The sequence below is a fragment of the Enhydra lutris genome, unplaced genomic scaffold, assembly GCF_002288905.1.
Source record: "Enhydra lutris kenyoni isolate GAN:26980312 unplaced genomic scaffold, ASM228890v2 scaffoldscaffold27, whole genome shotgun sequence".
In the NCBI taxonomy this organism is placed as follows: domain Eukaryota; kingdom Metazoa; phylum Chordata; class Mammalia; order Carnivora; family Mustelidae; genus Enhydra; species Enhydra lutris.
Genome location: NW_019154111.1, coordinates 19,071,301 through 19,095,223, shown reverse-complemented (window position 1 = coordinate 19,095,223; position 23,923 = coordinate 19,071,301). Strand labels below are relative to the sequence as shown.

Genomic DNA, 23,923 nt, shown 5'->3' with positions numbered 1-23,923 from the left:
GTTTATGAGGGTTCCAGTTTCTCCACATCCCCGCAAACACTTTCTATCATTTTCATTATTAACTATCCTGATGCGTATGAAGTGGTATCTCATTATACGTTTGATTTGCATTTCCCTGGTAGCTCATGGTGTTCAGCATTTTTTCCATTTGCTTATTGGTTTCGTGTATCTTCTTTGGAGAGCTGTCAATTCACATCCTTAGTCCACTTTTTTAACTGGCCTCTTCATCTGCTTATTAAGCTGCAGTCGTCCTTTATGCAGGTTCCTCCCTTACCTGATTCATGATTTGCAAAAATTTTCTCTCATTCTACGGGTCGTCTTTCTGCTTTCTTGATGGTATCCTTGGAAGCATAGAAGTTTTTAATTCTGACAATGATGTGCAATTTATCTATTTTTTTCCTTCTGTTGCTTGTGCTTTTGGTTTTAATCACTTGAGAAACCATTGCCTAATCCAAGGGCATGAAGACTTCCATCTATGATTTCTTAAGTTTTATGGAGTTTGCTCTTATAACTAGGTCTTTGGTCCATTCTGAGTTCATTTTTATATATGCTGTGAGGAAGGAGTCCAACTTCATCCTTCTGTATGTGGATATTCAGTTGTTCATTTGATGGAAAGACTGTTTTCCTCTATTGAATTGTCTTAGCACCTTTTTCAAAAATCAACTTGACCATAAAGATGAGGATTGTTTCTGGACTCACAATCTATTCCTATTTTTTTTTTTTTTTCATGCTATGGTAAATTGAATTGTTTTCCCAGTATCATTTTTGTTTCATTTACTGATATTATACAGAAACATAATCAATTTTGTACATTACTCTTGTGTTCTGCAACTTTGCTGAATTCACGTATTAGTTCTAATGTTTTCTTAAAGTATTCGTTTGGATTTTCTCTGTATAGGATTATACCATCTGCAAATAGAGATAGTTTTATTTCTTCCCTCCAAATCTGGATGTATTGTATTTCATCTTCTTGCCTAACTGCCCTGGCTAGACCCTCTGGTACAAGTTGAGTAGAAGTGCCAATAGCCTCATTTTCTTGTTTCTGATTTCAAGGGGAAATCTTTCAGTCTTTAAGTAAGTTGTGATGCTATGAGTTTTTCATAGATGTTCTTCATCAGGTTGAAAAAGCTCCTTTCAATTCCTAGTTTGTTGAGTCTTTTTTATTAAAACAGGGTGTTAAATTTTGTTAAATGCTTTTTCTGCCCCAATGAGGTGATCATGTGGACTCTGAATTAATCTTATTTCCTTTTCCAAACACTCAAAACTATAAAAAATGTCATTTACTAGATAAATCATAATTTTACTGAAAAAACATAAAACAGAATTATTGCAAAGGCTTATAGATGGGTAATCTAAGAGTATCTAACTGAATCCATTTGAAAAATACAAAAATATAACTGTGTGAAAAAATTTTTCTTACTAAAAAGATAAAAGTTTATCTGCTGATCATAGGAAAATATATTCTTATAAGAAAAAAGTTGCACAATAAATTAACATACAGCACAATCATCACTTTTGCATACACATGAAAAAATACATGTAGAATTATTAAAGTTTTCTGGTAATTACTGGCATCTCCTGTTCCAGATGTTTTCATATTAAAATAGAGACTTATATTTTAAAAACATCATTGTATTGACTGACTCAAAAAATATCAAGCTTTGTATTTCAAAGTAGCACATTAGCAAGTAGGTTTGTTGCACAAATGTTCAGAGCTGTGTTGCCTGGGAAGATAAAAACAAGATATAATTCTTAATTACAGTTTGATTGTGCTCTGTGTTGTATATATAATGCCTTCTGCTTTAATTCGCTCCAATATTGGTCCATAGATGTCCTTTGAAAAGGGCCCCATCAGGCCTTTAGCTTTAATTTCACCTAGAAGAAAATAAATTTGTAGTTACCATTTTAGAGGTATTATTGAGGTTCATTTCCACAGCAAGAGTCTCCATACCACAAACAGGGAAAGGTGTTAACTGTAGATTGAAAGCAGAGCTGGACTAAGGGATAGTATCAGAATTTGTATTTAACTGTATTAACTATTGCCAAAATGATCAGAGAATCAAGTGTAGTAAGAAAGAAAAGTAAACCTAACTTGTCTGCTTTATTTGCTGATGCTTTAAAAAAAAAAAAAAAGGCAAAACACCAACAGAATGAATTAAAACCAATCTGATTATCTGGGCACAGGCTTTTGTCAAGATGACTGAAACAGAAAGTCTGAGTACTTTCCTTAAAGCCCGTGATGACCTCACCCCTCATCACCTCTTTACTCTGGTTCCTCAATAACTAAGTTATTCAATCATTTAATCAATATAAGGTCATTTAATTTGATATTAGCTGATATGCTATTGTAGATACATTTTTTTCAGTATTTCACATTTAGTTGCCTGATGTTGTTATTCCCCTCACACACTCACAAGGGCCAAATGAAGGATTATACTTAGAGGTAATGCTTAAAAGGTACAGATGACCTCAAGGGGAGAGGGAAGAGTTGAAATTTGAATTCACCTCATTCAAAATATTTATTGAGTGCTGATAACATACTGAGAAATGAAGATTAATAAAACATGGTCCGTATTTCTGGGGATCTGGAAGCAAATACCCTCTGCTCTTTCAGTGTTAGCACCCCTAAAATATGAAGGGAAATGAAGGGAAGAAAGGAAGAGTTACCATTGCCTGGGGCATCATGTATGTGGTAGGAGCTCTATGTATTATTTCATTTCAGCATCACAAAAAAACCCCACAAACTATGAATTTGGATGACAATCCCCATTTTAAAGACAAGGGGGCTCTAGAGCTCAGATATGCTGAGTAACTTGCACTGCCATCTTGTGAATGAACTGAGCCAAAAATGGGCATAACTCTAAAACCCATGGCTTTTACTCACCATCAGGTGACCTTCCAGTCAAGTCAGTACTTAAACTTCTGAGACAGCTCACTTTTAGTGAACACCAGTCTCATACTCAAGAGTAATTATTTGATATCCAGGCACTGAATGACTTGGGGATGAATGGAGACAGAGTCAGATCTCCAAAAAAGAACTTACCATCAAGTAACATTTTGGCTGCCATGGCAGTGGGTAACCCCACAGTTTTAGCCATGGCTGAAAAGCCATTGATGTCTCCATAGACCACAAGATCGATAGTTTTATTTTCCAAATGTCCAGAAGGATGTCTGATTCCAAAACTGTCTCTCATCACAATCATATCTTTCTCTCCAGGGCCTTAAAATGAATAAACAGACATTCTTAAATGTCATTATCATTACAACTCCAATACTGAAATTCATCTGCTCCTACCCTTCTGCTCTCACAAGTTTCTCCTCCCATCATATGTTTCCTTAGACAATTATCTATACTGCTCTTTAGCCCAAAGGCCAAGAGAAAAACTCAAGAAATGGTAACTCTGGCCACGTTCCCTCGTCCAGGTTGGTATCACTGTTGCCTGGCTATAGACATGAAGGTGCCCACTCTTCCCCCCAAAATGTCCCTTCAGCATTTTCCTAATGCATTAAAAATATTTATTTGTTCCTTTCCTATATCCCCCAAGTTCATTCCTACTTGATAGTTCTCTTATTCTTCCCTCAGGAAAAAGAGCCCAAGTGTTCTTTCCCTCCTAGTATACTTCCCCATCCTTACTGGTTGGCTCCAGCCCTCCCCTCATATTCACTAGTGGCGCTGACTGCTTAGGATGCTGCTTCTGGGATGTGTAGCTAATACCCCACAGCCTACCATAGGAGAGTTTCCTGGCCAAATGCTTGGAGAGAGCATCCACCACAGACTCTGCTTGAGGGACTTGTTCATCCCCAAGTAAGCCCAACCTGAAAAGCACAAGAGGTGGCTGTGTTAGGTCAAGTCCTACACAAAATCCCACTTGGGAAGAAGAAGGGAGCTCTTTGGATTTTTATCCTGACAGGGAAGAATCACAAGATGACAGTCCAAGTTATAGGACTCTCCTACACTGTAAATAACAGTACAATAGTAATGTTTTAATCTTTAGAATCATCAGCAGCCCTCCCCCACCCAAAGACAGTGCTCCCTGGAGCTGAACTGACACACTATAAATCCACACTATTGTAAAACTTCTCGTGAGATTAATTTGCAGGTTAGTTCTCCCACATTAAGGAGACCAGCATAATGTGCCATAGCTGTGTGAACGAATATTTTAAAGTAGTTGCAGAAGACTAGGAGACTCTCCTAAGGGAGAGAAAAAAACATCCCATCTTACTTGGGAACTGAGTAGTAAAGTGCCTCAAAATAAGTATTTCCCAAGTTATAACGGCCACTGAAGTTCTCTCTTTATCTACTTTTTATCCCCACATGAACACAGTATATGTGGCAATCTCTCTACAACAGGCCAACATTAGAGCAGCAAATTAATCAAAGACATTGTAAAATGTCTGGTTCTATCTTGACCCTTTTTGACTAGAAAGGACTGAGAAATCATTGATCTTTGTATTGATATTGAAGGAATTCAGTATTTTGCTAAGTCGACTGGTGGGTACCTACCATTCAGCGGCCTCCAGCTGGGTGTTGTCTCTTCCTAGTTTCTCAAAGACAGCTTCCTTGAGCACATCATGCTTGGAGGAGGGGGAAATCCCAACCAGATCACAAAGGAGTTCTTTCTGGTCGTAAAAATAGAGATAAAATTCTCAGTTCCTAATAAATAATCAGTTGAGAAATTATCGTATTAAGACATCTGATCACAAAGGCACCTCAAACTTTAAATTAGAAATGACTAGAAATAGTAACTGTAATACTTACACATATATACACACACGTCTACACACTCACCCATCAATAAATGATATTCCAAACAGTTTTCAGCAATAAAAATGGGTCATAACATGAAACCATTACTGAACAGGTGGCACCATATTTACCATCACATCCTCTCCATTACTTTTTCACCCATTCTCCCTCACCCTCTAGTAGTCCATTTTGGTCAGGATCAAGAGGAAGGGACTCATTGCTACAGTTGCCAGTAGCAACCAGAGTTCTTTTGTAGGTTCAAGAGATGAGAAAGACCTTGCAGATAATAAAACCTCAAAGCAATAACACTTAAGCTATGGTCATAGCTTTTTCTACTTTCTAAATGAGACTTTTTTCCAGGATTTCAAGGGGGAAAGTTATGCTCTTGATTAAAGAAAAACAAACTGGTTCACAGGCCAAATTTGGCTCATCACCTGGTTTTGTAAAGAAAAATTTTATTAGAAGATAGCCATACTCATTTATGTATTTGTCTATGGCAGAATTGAGTACATATGGCTCATGAAACCTAATATATTTACAATCTAGTCCTTTACCCACACACACACACACACACACACACATACAATGTTTGCCAGCTCCTATTCTAAACTGTAGCTACCAAAATACTGCAACCACCCCCTAAGAATACCTGTACAAACCCTCCCAATCCAGCTGCCTCGAACTCGGAATTCACTCTATAGATGTTTATTCACTCCTGTCCAACCTGTATATTTATGGAAGGTAAAAAGATTTGGAAGGCTCTCAGATACATGGAAAACTGAATCTAAAGCAATGGCTAGCAAGAATGCCAAAATTAGCAACACTGATCTTTTTCTCCTTATGGTGAACTGCTGGCATTTCCACTGGAATATGGGCACACTGGTTCAAGTTGGATGACCAACTATTAACAGTTAACAGTAGGGGAAGCTCTGCTTTACATTTAATTCCAAGTCTTCAAAGTCCCTTCCAACCTGGAGACAATACGGGCATCCATTCTGTAACTGAAAACTCAAATTACTCATGGCTAAAAATGACCAACGGAGAGAACTGATGGGATTTGGGGATAGGGAGTCCAGTCTGTGATGCCGCCAATGGCTCTTCTGGGTTATTAGTTGTAGGAGGCCCCAGTGTATCTCCTGTCACTGACTGGGTGACCACTGTGGTGGACAAGTGACAGAGCCCAGAGCCCAAATCCATCTCTTCTCAAGGCTGAGGGAGGGAGCAATCTAGTAGTACACGCTGCTACAGGAAGTAAGCCCAGTGGGTCAGGCCCATGATCTCCCCATCCTTCCACAACAAGGAAAGATAAGGGGTTTGGGAGGGTTAGGGTTTATCTAAGCCACAGGATAGGTACCTTTGCTAGTCCAAACCCAAGTGCAAACCTGAGCATTTCTGAAGAACCGCAAACATGTAATTCTGGAGTCACTCACCCAAGTGAGAGGGCTGGCCTCAGGTCGAAGGGCAGGAAATGCATCTCTATTTATAAGACCCAGTTTTACAAATCCATTCAAAGCTTTGGCATACCCCTAAAACAAGAATTATTAAGTAGAATATGAAATACTTCCCTTCAAAGAAAAAAAATTTAGAAGTTTTATTGAAAAGAAGGACCTGTCCTTGTAATTCATATAAAAGACAGGCTGAAAGTAGTCATCTGACTTGCTTACTGGACGCAAACATCTCAGGTTCAGACCAGAATCAAAAGTGTCACAGCAATTCTGCCGCTTTACGTAACAGCTCTTCAAAGACTCGGATCTTTACTTCTGTTTCTGGGCAACATGGGAGGGGTATTCCTGGCAGCAGAAGTGCAAATGTCCTCCTGTATTATGTACTTCCAGTTCAGCAAAATAGTATTTAATAGAACAGTTCCCTCTCTTATAATGGAAGGAGCTTGTAAGAATATTATACTCCTCCAAACAGATACACTATTCTGCTGATTAGGAGCCACTATCCTAATGCATAGACCAGGCAGGGTAAGAGGTAAGAATCAGAGAGCTTCTTCTGAAATCACATGAATGTGAGGGAGGGGAGTCAACTTGTGACCCTGAGAATGGTGACAGAATCAATTTCTGTTGTTGTAAGCTACATGGTTTGCAGTAATTTGTTAAAACAGCCCTAGGAAACTATTACACTGATTTTCTTAAACTGGTCATACTTGTTACTACTCCTTTGTCATTAATCCTTAAATGTGTGGTGGACATTTGTGCTTATGCTCCAAGAATCTACACCCCATTTTGTGGTAAAAACATTTTAGATTTTCTCTGGGTAAAATGATGCTGACTACATCTTCAGTTTTAGGGACATGAAACAAAACACAAAAGCTAACTGGCATTTTTTATCCCACTGACCTCACGGGCTAATGAGACAAAGATGGTATTTTTAACCATACTTTCTCATTCTCACTGGATTTGAACCAAAGAGACTGGGGATGCTGCCACCACCGTGCCACCACGTAGAGCCTGGGACTGTGGTCAGCACTCAAAGGAAGAGATAAGAGGCAAAGAGAAACCAAGTCTCCATGAGGTCACCTGACCCCAGTCTCACTACACCTGAAGGTGACCCTTCACCTCCCCCGCCCCCGCGGCCCAACTCCTCATTAGTCAAAAGCTCTCTTTTGGCCTTCCTGAGTTGTCTCCTAAAACATTCGCTCAGAAGAGTCCTGAGAAAACAGACTCCAACCTGGTTTATTATCTTATTTTTGTTACCAAGATAAATTAAGCATACATATCACTTACATCAAAACAGGAAACATGTTTCATCTCAAATACAGCTGCTTACCTTGTATCTCAGCGTCCCCCGCAGCAAAGTGTGAGCTGATGGAATGCCATATATCTCAGCGTATTTTGTACTGTCTCTGTTAGGATAGCCTTCCAAATTCAACCCGGGGAAATAATCCATGGGAGTAACCGCATCAAGAAAGGAGATGCCCCCTGCCACATTCACAACCTGAAGAACAATGAAAAGGCACAATGGGGTTACAACACTGTGCTCCCCTGGGGACTTAACCTGGATTACTTGGATAAAAAATAAATCAACATTTTAAAAAAGCAACAGAGGATTTGAGAAAAAAAAGCTAATGAAACTACCATAATTGACATCCCATACTCAAGCTATTTCACTAACGATTCAGAAGGCCATGAATCTCCCAAGGTCTAAAATCGGACTTATATCTGGTAAGATGGTACTGAATTATGTCCCATTAGGGGTTTGCTTTTTAAATAAACAATAAGCTAAAAGAAACAGACACTCATTTAAAAAGCTGTGCTCGGGTAACAGTGGCATCTTCACTTCATTCTTCACTTACACACCCCTCTGAATGTGGTCTGTCGGGCACCAGTCTTGTACATTTCTGTCACAGCTCACATTAACGGGACACCTACCACCTATGTGCCAGGATCACACTCATTGTGGAGGGAAGGAGAGTGATGAAGTTGCAGTCTCTGTCTTCATCCCTTCCTTCATTCACTGAACACACATTTACTGAATGTCCACCAAGCGCCAGCTGGGCTGGAGCAAGCGCGAGCAGCTCGCGGCCTAGACTAGTCAGCCTACAGGTGTACGCTGGGGATGGCAGTGGGAGAGACGTCCCCTTACAGGAAAGACAGCACAGGAACAGACAGCGAAACTCAAAGTTAAGTGCTACCCATGGTCTTACTGCTGCTGAGAAATCAATTCCCAAGCTCTTCTGATTTCTCAGTAATTCTCTGACCCACTCCCTCCCTAATCTCACACTCAAAAGACACACTCAAAGGGAAAAGCATGTTTTTCCCTTTGAGTCTGATGAAAGGACTAAAGTGTTCTTTGGGTGTGTGAGGTTTATGAGATGATGGAAAACATCTTCGTGCGATCAAATCAGGGCTGAGAATCTGGGGGCTGCTGGCAGAACTGGGTTTGTCCCTCCTGCACCACTGGAAACAGCTTCTGACCACGTGTCTGCAGCTGCACAGAACCACCCACGGGAGTCTTCTAGAAGCTCAATCCAATGAGCCCTGGAGCTTATGTATAGATGGGTTCTACGAGTGCCTTTTCCTGAGAAAGGAAAAGGAAAGGGCTGTGGAGGTGGCTGCAGGCCCAGGAGGGGTCAGGCCTTGGTGGCATGTCTGCAGTTAAAGGCTTGGGTTTGCAGAGCATCAAGCCCCACTACAACTCCAGGAGGGAGATGCCAAAGGACGCCAAGGGCTTCTCATTTAACTTTCTTAGGAAACTCCGCTGGACTGCACAGTGAACATTTCCAGAGGTACCATTTCTGCCCTAGTGCTTTCACACTCATCTCTTCTATCAGAATAGTAAAATTAAAAAAAAAAATCTAGTAAGAAGGCAAATATCAACTTTTAGGGCCTCCACACACATCTTACTTCTAGAACTCATAGCAATTCTAAAGTTTGCTTATTTGTTTGTTTTTTTACTTATTAGGAGATAGTTTTAAAGAAAAATTCAGTAGAGACTACTATATTCCAGCACCTCACTAATCAGAAATAAATCAGCTGGTTCATAAGTTTATCATGAGATCCTTGGAAGAAGAGAGGGAAGTATCAGCTGAACAGTAATGATTCGCTTAGAGACTGACAGCTGCCGAAACAACTTGTCCCCCAAATCACTGGGTAATCACTGTCAACTGGCATCAATACAGAGTTCAGTGGTGTATCGTGGGGTTCACGAATAAGCCCGATACTGTTTAATAATTTATTAATGGTTTGGATGAAGAAAGACATATTTATTTATTTGGCAGACTATATGCAGTTTTTTCTGACTCGACAGTGCTTCACTCCCAACACCCACTGTCAGCAGAAACAGTGGCCCATTACCCGCCGCGGCCACAGGCTGCCCTAAGTCCAACTCTTCCCACACCCACACGTCTCCCAGCCACTGACCGACAGTAAGCTCGATTGATAAACTGACAAAACATTTAAATAAAGGAAATGCAGGACTCATTCTGTGCCTGGTGCCTTATATACATTACCTTTAGTTCACACAAACCCATTTTTCAAAGGCGGAAACTGGGAGTCACCTAGAGGAGGATTTGAACCTGGTCTGACTCCAATGTCCATGTTCTTTCTACCAGACCATACTGTCCCCCTAATTGTGCTTATTTGGGTATCAGTATTTTGAGAAGGCTACTCGCTGACCAGGTGTGGCGTTCCAGATCATGACACCAGTGATACACCAGCAAACTGCACTCAAAATGGACCGCAGGCAATGGAGAGCAGCGGCTCTTCCTACAAAGGAGGGCTGGGCACTGCAGTCCGGGTAGGGGCAGGCAATGGGAAGAAAGCTACAAAACCTATCTCAGAGTTGTGTTTTCAGAGCAAGCAGGATCCGGAGAGTATTTGTCTTATGAGGAGTGGCTTGGGAGAGGAGGCTGAAGGAGAGGATGGCAAAGTTCTTGCCATGTCGCTCCTCAGTGCCACCAATGTCCCACTACCCTCGGAGAGGACAGAACTAAAATACGTGGAAGGGAATCCTAGTTGCTAGAAACACCATCAGAAGTTAGAAGTTAAAAATGGTGCCAGCGGCTGGAACAATGAGCTACATCCCAGATCACAGGCCACAGCCTGAGTTGCTGGAAAAGTTTAAGCCTTCAACTTTAAACAGAAACCAGAGAGGTCACCTGACCCTCCATCATGAGTCCCTGAATCATATGCCTGCTCCGTGGTGGGGGTGACGGCGGCAGGGGGATGGACGGACAAGACTACAAGAGAAGCTTTAAGAAGTTTAACTATCTGGGTTGGGAGACAGACGGATGCACTTGAATTACTGAGCGAATAATACAGCATCCGGAAGCTTCTTACAGACATACAAAGTGTAGGAGTCTGGACAAAAGAATAGTGAATGGGGGCTGGAGTGGTCAGGAAAAGCTGCATCCACAAGAGGGAACTTGAGTGGGACCTTGAAAAAAGTATCATTTTAGCAAAGAAAAGCAAAGCATCGCGTTTTCTCTCAGCCTCCTCCGCAGTGTCAGGGAGATGCAAAAAGCATTCCTTTTTTACAAAAGGAGTTTGGGATGAAAGGGAGAAACTTCAAATTCAATACATACAACTTCTGCTGCCTGAAAATAACCTCTTGCTTTTCCTGAGTACTCACCACGATCGATTTCTTTACATAGCTACTTTCTGCTGGAGACTGACGCCCTGCTGGAGAACCCGCTGTTAGGCAGACTGCCATCTATGGGAGCCCAGTGGCCCCACTGCAAGGACCCCACACAGCCTTATCTTCAGACAAGGAACCCAAAGCTAAGAGAGATTCACAGATGGTTCTAGTGCCACCCAGCTGGTCATGGTAGAGTTAGAGCACAAAGCCAGGCCCACTAACATCAAAGCTCACACTCCTCCTCCCACACAGGCTGCACTCTGCTGACCCTTCCATGCTTATCACCTTCTCATTTATATGGCTTCCTGAAAACAAGCATTTGCCCAATGGAAGCAAGAATTTTCCCTGCATTCACATGTTAGTGTACACCAAACACAGGCTGGTCTCTTTTTCAGGACAGCAGGTGGTGGAAGATGCTGCTACCCGGGACAGGAGGCAGGCAGTGGATATAAGAATGTGCTTTGCAGAACAACAAGACTGTTTCAGGCCCAAACCTTCATGATTCTTAGAACTAGAGAACTGGGTGGGATATCGGTAGCCACATTACCATCAGGAGTTAGTGCCCAGTGGACCTTTACCATTGCCTGGACTTTGGTGGTGCCATGAGGGATGTCAGCACTTGGACCAGAACTCAGGGGTCCTGGTTCATATCCTGAAACACATGCATGTCTTTCCAGCATCAGTGTCCTGCCTGTTTGCTAGTGTTTTAAGCGCAGCTGGATACGGTCCTCCGGTTGCTAAATCAGCTCTTCTCAAATTCAGCTGCACATCAGAATCATTTGGGGAGTTTCTGAAGATCCCCAAACCTAGGCAAATCAGCATCTCTGGGGATGGGCCCAGTCCTCATTATTTTCTAAACTGCCTGGTGAGTCCAATTTGCAGTTAAGGCTACAATGTACACTCTATGTGTTGTAAGCACAGAAGACCAGGCCTGATAAGAATGTTCACTTGGGGGGCTGCCTGGGTGGCTCAGTGGGTTAAGCCTCTGCCTTCAGCTCAGGTCATGATCTCAGGGTCCTGGGATTGAGTCCCACATTGGGCTCTCTGCTGGGCAGGGAGCCTGCTTCCTCCTCTCTCTCTCTCTCTCTCTCTCTCTCTACTTGTGATCTCTCTCTGTCAAATAAATAAAATCTTTAAAAAAAAAAAAAAGAATGTTCATTTTGTGTCTTGAGAACTTCTTTCGACTTACTCCTTTGAACACAAAATACGTTTAAATTCAGATACACTGGGAATTAATAATACTGTTGCTTGAATAATCTTTGTAAGACACACAGCTGATCCCATCCTGCACCACTCTCTGCAGGGCTAGGGAGAGGTGAGGTGCCCAGAGCACAAAATTTCAAGAGAAGCCGGCAGTCCAGTTACACATGTTCTTCGGGGGAATCCTTCCTTACAGCTACGAGCATGAACTAGGAAGGCAAACCGAGTGCGCTCTGGACCCCACCTGTGCCACCTGTGGTCTCTGGGACTGTGGCTGAGTTAGCCATGCTTCCTTCGCTTCCTACTGAGTTAGCCAGGCCACCCACTGGGCAGTCGCAAGGATCAAATGCAGTTGGCGCTCAGCAGCAGGGAGGCAGCGTCCCTGCCCAGCCGGCACCTGCTTATCCTCCCAGGCTGAGCACATCTCCTGCGGCCAACTTTCTCCCCCATCTCCGCCAAGGTCACATCAACTGCTCTCTCCTCCGTATCCTGTGGCACTTTAGCTCCCTCTAGAACTTCTCCCACTGGATAAACTTAGCTGTTTATCCCAGTGCGTCTTACCTCCCATGAGGTAATCTGGTAAAAGAGAAAACACTTTGGGATCAGTCAGACCTGGGTTTGAATCCCAGCTGAATGACTGAGCATTCTCTTCGAGCCATGGCTTCCTTACCGCAAAATGATGAAAATAACACTGAATTCCAAGGGCTCTTGTATTCTGGCACATAGCAGCTGGGAAAGAAAGTTAGTTTCTTTCCCTGATCCACTAAACCCTCCATTCCAAGAGCCACCCCCATTCCAGCTATGAGTCCTTCGAGGTCAAGGACTTCGTTCAGTGTGATCACCTTCGGCGCCTTGCACTCAGTAGGGACTCAGCACATATTTAGGACCCAGTAAATGTTTGTCCTGCTGAAAGAAATCACAAGACAACCTGTATTTATACATGCAGACAAGCTGAGAAGTAAATTTTCAAACTGCAGGAACAAACTAGAAGAAGGCGAAGAAGAAAGAATGAGCATAGGCTTTGCTGGAACAGCCGGCAGACCACACTAACTGGAACAGACAAGACCCACTGGGAAACACTGGTGGAGGAGAGAACGGAGGACACAGCACAGCCAATACCAAAGGCCTTGGTTTCAGGGAGGATGGGTCTGGACTTTCTGAGACAGTTACTGCAGGTTTGTATCTCTAAAGCTTTGTTGGTAATCCTTTACCTTTCCATTAAGCAGGTAGGTGGCAGGCTGCATTATGTTCATCAGAACTCCCACTGGACTCCAGCTAAATTTGTATCTCAAAGGATTGTCTGAATGTTCAGGGGCTGGAAGCCCACCACAGTAGGAAATGTAAGATTCAATCTGAAAATAAGGGATGAAAGACAATGACAGAAATGGGATAAATGAAGTGAACTTGCTGCGTTTTTTCCCTGACATTTACAAAGGCTTTCAAAAGCCTTTCTTAAAGCCTTTAACCCTTCCTTAATGCCAAACTCTATTTATTAAGTCAGTTATATTTATATAAATAAATATATATATACATATCTGTGTATATATGCTATATATGTGTGTATATATACATAAAATCTTTAAAAATTTTTTAAATATCTAAAATTTTTTTTTAAATCCACTGGATATTGTGACTAATATTTTGCTAGTTAAAAATCCAACTATTAATTCAGTTCTGCTTGGTCAGTTCCTCCTGACTTTTGTGTTCTAATGATACATTTGATTATAATTTGATTATATGTTTGTAATATATAGGTCTAAATAGTATTAGTAAAGAATTAATACATAATATAATTAATCTTTATATAAAACATAATTCTAATTGACTTGATTCTATATGTGATTGCATACATGTTACATATATCTAACCTAAAGTATTTAATCTGACTCACCACATTTTCATATCCCATAGTTCCTTCTCATGTATAAAAGATACTTTATATACCAAAGACTGAAAATATTCCAAAGAATTTTTCCCACTTTTAAAAGTTAAGCCTTTATCCATTCATGGATAAAGAAGATATGGTATATATATACAACGGAATACCACTTAGCCATCCAAAAAAAAAAAAAAGAAAGAAAGAAATCTTGCCATTTGCAATGATGTGGATGGAGCTAGAGGGTATTATGCTAAGCGAAACAAGTCAATCAGAGAAAGACAATTACCATATGATCTCACTCATATAGGGCATTTAAGAAACAAAACAGATCATAGGGGGAGAGAGGGAAAAATAAAACAAGACAAAATCAGAGAGGGAGACTAACCATAAGAGACTCAGCTATAGGATTAAGAGTTTGCTGGGGGGAGGAGTGTGGAGGGATGGGGTTGCTAGAGGGGAGAGGGATGGGGGGATGGGGGGATGGGCATTAAGGAGGGCATGAGATGTAATGAGCACTGGGTATTACATAAAACTAATGAATCACTGAACTCTACCTCTGAAACTAATAATATACTTTATGTTAATTAACTGAATTTAAATTTTAAAATAATTAAAAATAATAAAAAACAAATCAAGTGGGAAAAAAAATAAAAATGATTGTTCTTAAGGCTACTTTAAAAAAGAATTAAAAAATAAAAATCAAACCTTACTATCTCCAAAAGCTGTCTAAAATCTTTCATTAAAACAAATGTTAGGGGCGCCTGGGTGGCTCAGTGGTTTAAGCTGCTGCCTTCGGCTCGGGTCGTGATCTCGGGGTCCTGGGATGAGTCCCGCGTCGGGCTCTCTGCTCGGCGGGGAGCCTGCTTCCCTCCCTCTCTCTGCCTGCCTCTCTGTCTACTTGTGATCTCTCTCTGTCAAATAAATAAATAAAATCTTAAAAAAAAAATGTTATAGTAGCATCTATTTCTCTAAAAATCTATTGTTAAGCCTTGGACACTGTTTTACCACACAGATATTTCTGCAGTTAAAGGATTTTACTAGAAACTTCTAGTCAAAGTATGAGTTAGAATATAGCAGCTTCCTTAATTAAAATTATAAAGAGACTATTCTGTACACAAAAATCTGGACCTTTTAGTATTTTCCTAAATGGAAAGTATTTAGTATTTAGTATTTTAGAAAGTATCTAGTATTTAGTATTTTCCTAAGTGGACCTTTGGGTGTAAATTGGGCTCACCGTGGCTCCCACTTCCTTGGCTTTATCTATAGTTTCCATTGCCAGCATATGATCAAGACCAGGGTCCAATCCCAGTTCACCAATGACTGTGATGCCAGCATCTTCCACACTACAACAGGCAAGAAGGGGAGGGAGAAAAAGTTGGATATAAAATAAAAATAATGCCATGGAGCCACTTTGCTGAAAATGACTTGAAACTTACCTCTTTTCTAATTCTTTTAGTGCTGGTGTGATGTAGCTTGCCGTGATCATGTTAACGTGGCCTGTGATGCATGCCTTCGCCACAAGAGGATGCAGTGCGTAAGGCAACAAGCTTAGAAACAGAGAGAAACTAATCAGAAACGTTCCCAGCCCTACCTTTCAAAGTATCTTGAATTGAACTAAAGCTGAGACATCACTCTGATTATTCTGTGACCAATGACTCTTTGAGAACTACAGAATAAATTCATCCTGTTATCACATTTAAAACCCTCCACAATTTGACCTTCACCTAGTTTTTCCATTATTCTCCCTCTATCTTCTTCATAAACCATATACGGGAACCAAAGAAGTTACCATAATTCTCCACTCACAGCCTGTACTTTTCCAGCTCTGGAATTTTACTATTACTGTACCTTCTCCTTGGAATATTACGTCCACCCACTCACCCCTATCCAGGTCATACCCTACTTAAAGAAATGTCTGAAAAGGCATCTCCGCCAAGAAGCTCTCCCAGATTTCCCCAAAGCCAGATATTCTTCTGCATTCATTCAGCTATTTCTTTGCAACATTTAATGGAATTTATTCCATTCATCCTTATATTTCTATGATTTTCTGTCTTGGTTCCCCTACTAAAAGAGAAGGTACTTTTTCTTTTTCTTCCGTATTTCCCAAATGGTTATCAGGTTGATTAAACTAAGTCAAAGTGACCCAGATGTTACATGACAGAGTAGAATCTAAGAAAGTCCAAAGAAGCAAAAAAGCTTTAATGGTACTGACCAGTGTAAAAGCTATCAAAATGGTTAGAAATCGATACGCTAAGCAAAAAATGAAACTGTGTTCAAAATTTAACTTCAATTCGGTTTTCTTAAAGTCTGGCTTTGGTGTTTTAATTTGGCACTAGGACTACAGAATCACAAAAAATGAATTTCCATAAATGTTAATATAAATGAATACATTCATGTTCTATCCAAGGAATAATAAAACATCCTGTCAACTGCATAACAATATTCAAGTTCTATGAGCTTCATAGTACAATGAAAATATAAATACAACTATAAACATTATCACACTATATCACTGTATTTGTCAAATTCATTTTGTCGAGGCCATCACTTTGCTAAACTTCAAACTATGCACGTATTAACAGATTATTATCTTGTCATATTTTGCTTCAGATTTAGTTTCAGATTTAGTTTCAAATGTGCCTTATAATGTTTTTTTTATGGAAAAAAAAAACAATGTTTTATTTAGGTACCTATATGTGGCGAAACAAACTCCCTTTGTTTTATTCAGGAGGCTAGAACATTCCATTATGAATCATAATCATATCACTGACAGACAAGATCTATGGGTCACCAGTAAATTCTTGCTGAATAACAATTATTTCACATTAAATTTATATAAATAGAATAACATTTTAAGGGCCTAAAGTGAGCCTATAATTTAAATACATCAAGAAATATTACACAAGTTCCCACACAAGATTACCTTTCCTACTGTATGTTTTCGAAACCTGTATTGTTTTTTGTTTTTTGTCTTTTTAAAGTAGGACATCACAGAACTTCCTCCAAGATATCATATTAATCTGATCTAACTATGAAAGTCACCTAATTATGGATGAGCAGGTAGTTTTTTTCTTCCACCTTGGAAAAATTGTATTCTAGGAATAAGTGACTATTCTCATCACTTTGGTATTTTAGAACCCAGTTTAATTATAGCGTACCCTCATGTCGCTCTGTACCTAGAAGTTACATCTGCATTTTTATCAGTAGTAAACATTATAGTTCAAGATCTGTTCCTCCAATAAAATTAAAAATAGTCATAAGGCTAGAGAATCTACTCATTTTCACTTAAGCTTTATAAGTCCAAACAACAAAAGAGCCACCAAAATATATGAAACACTAATACTTCTGACACACCAATTCCACCTCTACATAAATATCCAACAGAAATGCGTATATATGACAACCAAAAGACAAATACTAAAATGTTCATAGCAACACAATTCATGATAGTCAAATTCCAGAAACAATCTGAACATCCAACAGTCAAAGAGCTAATGAGGGTATATTCACACAATGAAATGATACATGGCAATGAGAATGAATAAACTATAATTACATGCAACAACACAAACAACTCTCACAATCACAGTATTGCAGAAAGAAGGCAGCCACAGATTAGAACATACTGAGTTGTTCCAATTGTACAAAGCTGAAAACTAGCAAGAAGTAATGTACACATGAAAGGCCAAGATAGTGCTTACCTTTGAGGGATGGGGCTAATAGTGGAAACAGACACACGGAGGGCTTCTGGGGTACTGCTATTCTGTTTCTGGATGTGGATGATGGTTAAGAAGTGGGTTCACTGTGAAAATTCACTGAACTATATACACTTAGGATCTGGGCATATTTCTGGGTACATACTTCAATTGAAAATTTACTTAGAGAGAGAAAATAAGGAGAGACATAACAATAACAACAGTACATGGCGATCATCTCCTCCTAGATACTAACCTGATGACAAGATCCTGTTTTGCCACCAAGGAGCTCAACTTCTCTTCTTGTTTACTAATGTCCACGCTAATAGGATTAATATTATATTTCTTGCCTAACTGTTCGATTTGGTTCTTCATGTCAGAGCCTATTTCGAGGATACGAAAGTCCAGTTTTTAGATTACCCTTCACTAGTCAGAGAGTAAAACACAGTTTGACATCTCCAAAAATAATTTCTCAAAGTTTAGAAACAAGATAGTCATCTAAAATTCACGAAGTAAGCATGCACTGAAATCAGTTTCCCTTCTTCTTCTTTAAAAATCACGGCTTATTTACCTACTGTGATTTCGATCTTGTTATCTCTTGACAGATATTCCAACACAGGTTCAGATACATAACCAGATCCAAGAACCAAGACCTTCTTCTTGGTGCCCATTGAAAGTGACTGAGCAAGTTCCCTATAAATAAAAGAGGGGAAGGGGAGAAAAACTGAACAACAAAAACATATTTAAATAACAAAATCTTGCTGTCCCACAAACAAATCAAACCTTAGACTATGAAGCAATATTCCTTACAGTAAGAACCTCAACAGGAGTTCCCCAAACCAACACTTTTTATTAATTATTTTAGATTTTGTACAATGAGTAACAGACCTGACTTCTCTGAGGTATACATCCATAGATTTCCATGAATTCCCAACCACTGGTGAGATGCACATGAAGGACCACTGCCTGGCTTACCCACAATTGAGTAACTTGGTTTCACACTTTATCCTTCCACGGGACGTGATTCAAAATCATGCCAGGGGCTATGCATCAGAAACCTTACTCCTCACAACAATTTAAGGTGACAACAATCTGAGAAGAAGATTATTATTTGCCATATCAGGCATCGTTTTGTCATTTGTCATTAGGGTCACTTGAAAACAATTAAAACCAGACTTTTGAAATCACAAATGCCATGGGTTAAATATAAAAATTTAAGATGAATTACTAGGCAGGATTTCAATGCTTGAACAATTTATTCTGTTGGAATCTGTCCCTTCCTGACAGATTAACTTTCTGCCTTTCCTACAAGATATAACCTCCAAGACCATGACTGTCTTATTAATGTTCAACAAACTTTGTCTTAAATATGGAAGATATTCATTAAAACTCTGCTCAATCAAATTCACAAATATCGATGCAATACCATGGGAATGGCTTGGTGCCAGGGACATAAACAGAAGGCTCTGTTATTGCAATCTTTTTGGGCAAGATGTCCTCAAACTTTAACCTTTCCATTAATTCTAAGTGAATAAAAATAAATTTAAATACAAAATGTCCCTGCTCCTCTTCACCCTCAACACTCATATTACTAATGAAGTGAGTCTCCCTTAACCTCCCCCCCATCCATTTCACCCCACAGAAAAGAACACAATTATTTTTTCTTGTATATGTTTTCTAACAATATTTTCTATAGTTTATGTAATTAAATTATATTCTTTTGATGTCCAAAAACACAATGTTCAAAATACATTTTTAAAAACTCGCTCTTAGATTTTAATTCCATCCACCCCTTCAGCTATTTCAAACACTCGAAGTTAATAATCACTATGCTAAGTGATAAAGAGAATATTCAAATAAGGCAGATCTTTAAGATAACTTAAATTTCCTTTCAAAATACAACCTTCCTTATCGGTCTCTTGACAGAGATTCCACCAGGAAGGAGGGTAGCAAGTCCTAGTAGACTTGCTGCTACAAGAAATATGGAGTGTAAGAGTGAAAACATCATCGTGACCAGTCATGTTAGACATGTTATTAGGATTAGTAATATAAGAGATTATCAGATAGTAAGAATCAAAAGACACAGAGAGTTATGAAAAATGAATATATGTGAAGTTTCCCCTATAAGAAACACTCCTACAGGACTATAGTGCTAGCCAGTTTAAAAAACAAAAACAAAAACAAATCTCTCTTGGTATCTTATGCCAGAATATTTCACCGACACATCAAAAGTAACTGTAAGAAAACGAACACAGATGGACCAGCACAGCAGTAGTATACTTGATCCAAGCAGATCTCTTTATTTACTTCTTACAGATAGAAGAGCTGAGAAAGAAGATAAGGCAGTTTGTTCGCTTCTTTTTAATTGTCCCACTCTGGTCTCTCCTGAGAATTCAGTGCATGGGTTATTTTGTTAAATGTGAATAGACCAATGGAGCAGACATAAACATAAATCAAGTACAATCAGCTGAAGAGGACCAGACCATTCCAAAGAAATGTCAATGTTTTCAAACTCTGAGTAGTAAAATCAATTAAGGGAACAAGGGCCTTAGCTAAGTACCTTTCTAAGAGAACTATTCTCTTGGGTACATTTACCACATTACTGTTTGGCACCTTCCTCCTAAGAAGAATTCCCAGGGAAAACTGACCTCTCACCATTTTCTTTCTTCACTACTTCTCTTCATTTCTAAGTAAGAGACCATTTGCCTAAACGTTATACTAAACAAAATAGAGTCCAAACCCTCAACTAAAAATCAGACTGAAAGCACCACAGGAAGGGTTAGTGTGCTTATTTTCTTTGAGAAAATAGCTGAGACATATCAATATGCAAAATGCTAGCGAAAGAACAAGGGGTTACCCAAAAGACAACTTTTTAGACTCCTGCTTGCTTACACCCGAGTCTACACAGGAATTTAGCAAGCCAAAATGATGTTCAGAGAAAAATAATTCCCACTGGTTTCAGCTAGTCACATAGTTTGGATTTCCTGTATCTAAAGACATTTTCAAAATTGTGTAAACCTAGTATCCTGCACAAAGAAACATTTAAAAATACTCAAAAAAACCAAGATAGGAATAGTGCTTACCTGCTCTCTCGGAGTTTCTGGATATATTTATACTTATCAGTCAATACACCATTGGATGTAATCACTGCCTAAATGTGTATGACACAAGATATTTTAGTGTCCATATATTACACCCACAACAGGGGCTCATGTAACAAAGATGGAGAGAGGAAGGGAAAGGAAGAGAGTGAGAGAGGATGGTAGTGGAAAAAATACAACCATGGAAAAAACTATTTTCGTAACTTACGTCTCGCACCACAGGAGAAAAATTCTGACTTTCAAGAGGCTGTGTTGCATCTGATAATATCTGAAAGGAAAATGAGACTGGTAAGAGATAAATGACATTGCAGAGAAGATCTTGGTGTTTATTTCCATATTAAAATATTAGTCAAAGGAAAAAAAGAATTTACAGGAGTTTTCTGAAGATCACGGAATACAAATAATTGGTAATAGAAGTCTACAAGCAACGAATTGTCCCTCAAGAACCTACAATTTCAGCACAAGTCCCAATTTTAAAACTAAAACTTGATTACAATCATCTTTGCTTGTTAAAAACACTAAACGGTTTATCTTTCCCCAACAGTTTGATGTGTCATATTGAACATGCTGGCAAACATCACCACAAGTTTTACCCACTCCAAGGGCCTGAATCCCACCCCAAAGGTTCACACTGTTCTATCAGAAGAGAGAATGGGCCTTTCAGACAAAAAGCCATCAACCCTGCAAAAGGAGTCTCCCTCAGGTCCATACGGTTCTATGTATAGGCACATCAGCATTTCAGAAGCATCAAGAACAAAGTAGACCTCAAAGAGACATGCAGTCTTCCCATTATCTCACAAGAATGAGTCCCATGGAAAACAACAAAAGCCACATCTCTCAGATTAACACCCACCATCCTTCTAATCCTCCTCTTTTCTTCCAAGGTATCCAACTCCTGAATAGACTGCCTACAGTAAAGTTCATGTCAGTTAGTAGTATTGCTTCTGATGGTCAGGACCTTTGGGTCAATGGGACAACCATTCCCTCCTTACCCCTGTAGATTAAAGTCTAGACCGGTCACCCAGTTGAGAAAGAGCAAAATGTACATACCAGATACTGGCAGAGAAATATTTATTTACTGTATTAAAATAAGTATCAGGGGCACCTGAGGGGCATAGTCAGTTAAGTATCCAACTCTTGGTTTCAGCTCAGGTTGTGATCTCAGGATTGTGGGATAGAGACTCCTGTCAGGCTCTGTGCTCAGCATGTAGTCTGCTTGAGATTCTCTCCCTCTCCCTCTGCCCCTCCCACTCATGTTCTCTCTCTCTGTAAAACAAATAAATAAATCTTTAAAAAAAATAAAACAAATATCAAAACTACTTTCATGTGTCTAAAGCATACAACACTTATGCTATCTATTCCGGGCATATGGGCATTTTAAAAAAGATATCTATCTATAAGACTGGTAGGGCATCTTTGGGGAAGCTCATGGAATTGGCACAACTGGTATCCTCCACTGCTTCTTTCACCCAACCACCTATGACTATTCCCTCATCAAGATAAGTCCCCCACCTACCAACCCCACCTCCTACCAGGAGCCATCAGCAAATAACAACACGTGATTTGAATTTTACTTGGCATATGGCTAAACTACCGAACTCTTGTATATCCTTCCATTGTCTCTACTGTTTATACGTAATTCTGTGGCCTTACTCAGGTCTTTCTGAGTCCAGGGGAACTACCTCCCACCTCTCTCCTTCCATTTATCTTCAATCTAAAACACAAACCTGGGCGCCTGGGTGGCTCAGTGGGTTAAGCCACTGCCTTCGGCTCAGGTCATGATCTCAGGGTCCTGGGATCGAGTCCCGCATCGGACTCTCTGCTCAGCAGGGAGCCTGCTTCCCTCTCTCTCTCTCTCTCTGCCTGCCTCTCTGTCTACTTGTGATCTCTCTCTGTCAAATAAATAAATAAAAAATCTTTAAAAAAAAAATAAAACACAAACCTGATTGTTTCTTTTGTATCTATTTAAAATAATCCAGTAGCTTTCTAATACCCTCAAGATCCAGTCCCTAGTTCCCTATGTGGCCCCCCCAGACTTTCCTACAGTCTGTCTCTGCTTCTCCAATCTTAATTCTCCCTTCTGTCTCATACCCAAAACTCTAGTCCTATCAATTAGACTAACACTCATCTGCATTAGCATTCCCATGCCTCTGTACTATAGCATGTGGATGCTTCACATGCGATGCCTCTGCATGGAATTCCCACTCTTCATCCTCCAAGATACAGCTGAAAAACTGCCTCCTCTGTGAAGCCTTTATTAAAATCCGCCCCTAAGCAGACTGAAGCTAAGAACTGCACTTGGTGTCTTGCCTGTGCAATAAAATGGTAAATATTCAATAAATATATAAAAGGATATATGCAATAATTGCATGGATTTTTTTCCCCAAGAAAATGAAATAACTATCTTGAGTCCACCCAAAGAAAGGCAAACAGGAAAGACAACAAAAGGCTGCTGGATGACTGCATTTAACTTGCTGGAGTTCAACCATGACAAAAGTGCAGGCACAGGGTCCTTGTCACTTTCACATATACCACCTTTGAGAGCTCACCACTTTTTCCTAAATCAATTTCAAGCTCTTTATGCTGGTGTCAAGACCCTTTCCAATGTAGAACCAACATACTTCCCTTTACGTACCTTACTTCACAGCTCACAGAAACCCTCTGTTAAATTAACTCCCACCTTTGCTCTCCTGTCTCCATCACATGCCTCTTATTCCCATGCAAATGAACAGATCCGATACATCTGTCAAGAGCCAAATCAAATATCACACCTTTCATAAAACCTTTCTGGACTTTACCGAACAAGATGGAGCCTTTCCCTCCACAACTTCATTAGCATATTCCTAATGGCTGTCATATTCCACCTTATGACAGGGTTGCACACTTGTCTCATCCCTTCCTAGACCTCATGTCTCTATAGATCAGAAGGTGTATTTTAATTTTCTTCATCCATATGTGTGCCTTGTTCCAGCAGACAAAAAATATGTAACTAATTCAAGTGAAAAAAACTTCTCTATTGGTTCAGAATGATAGCCTTTAATGCCACAGGGTCTGAACCTTATGTCAAAAAGGAAAATCTAGGGGTAAAAGACAGTGCACATACTTTTTTTTAAAAAAAGATTTTATTTATTTGAGAGAGAGAGTGGGAAGAGAGGCAGAGGTGGGGGGAAGAGGACAAGCAGAGCCCCATGCAGGCCTCGATCTCACGACCCTGAGA

At 39.8% G+C, this 23,923-nt stretch overlaps 1 protein-coding gene across 2 annotated transcripts in view; it reads right to left on the bottom strand.

Moving 5' to 3' along the window:
- Nucleotides 1-732: 732 nt before the first annotated feature.
- LOC111152037 (aminoadipate-semialdehyde synthase) overlaps nt 733-23,923 on the bottom strand; it is a 52,545-nt gene continuing 29,354 nt past the window's right edge. Inside the window, exons 11-23 of one of the 2 annotated variants that reach the window (XM_022510319.1) lie at nt 20,915-20,974; nt 20,689-20,756; nt 18,177-18,298; nt 17,862-17,988; nt 15,347-15,457; nt 15,145-15,253; nt 13,243-13,383; nt 7,523-7,690; nt 6,178-6,273; nt 4,505-4,620; nt 3,728-3,816; nt 3,044-3,220; nt 733-1,875 (exon numbers count right to left, since the gene is read on the bottom strand). In XM_022510319.1, the coding sequence (XP_022366027.1) occupies nt 1,757-1,875; nt 3,044-3,220; nt 3,728-3,816; nt 4,505-4,620; nt 6,178-6,273; nt 7,523-7,690; nt 13,243-13,383; nt 15,145-15,253; nt 15,347-15,457; nt 17,862-17,988; nt 18,177-18,298; nt 20,689-20,756; nt 20,915-20,974 (1,503 nt within the window). In that variant the 3' untranslated portion in view covers nt 733-1,756. The remainder of the gene's footprint in view (nt 1,876-3,043; nt 3,221-3,727; nt 3,817-4,504; nt 4,621-6,177; nt 6,274-7,522; nt 7,691-13,242; nt 13,384-15,144; nt 15,254-15,346; nt 15,458-17,861; nt 17,989-18,176; nt 18,299-20,688; nt 20,757-20,914; nt 20,975-23,923) is intronic. The other variant, XM_022510320.1, reaches the window with a different exon arrangement.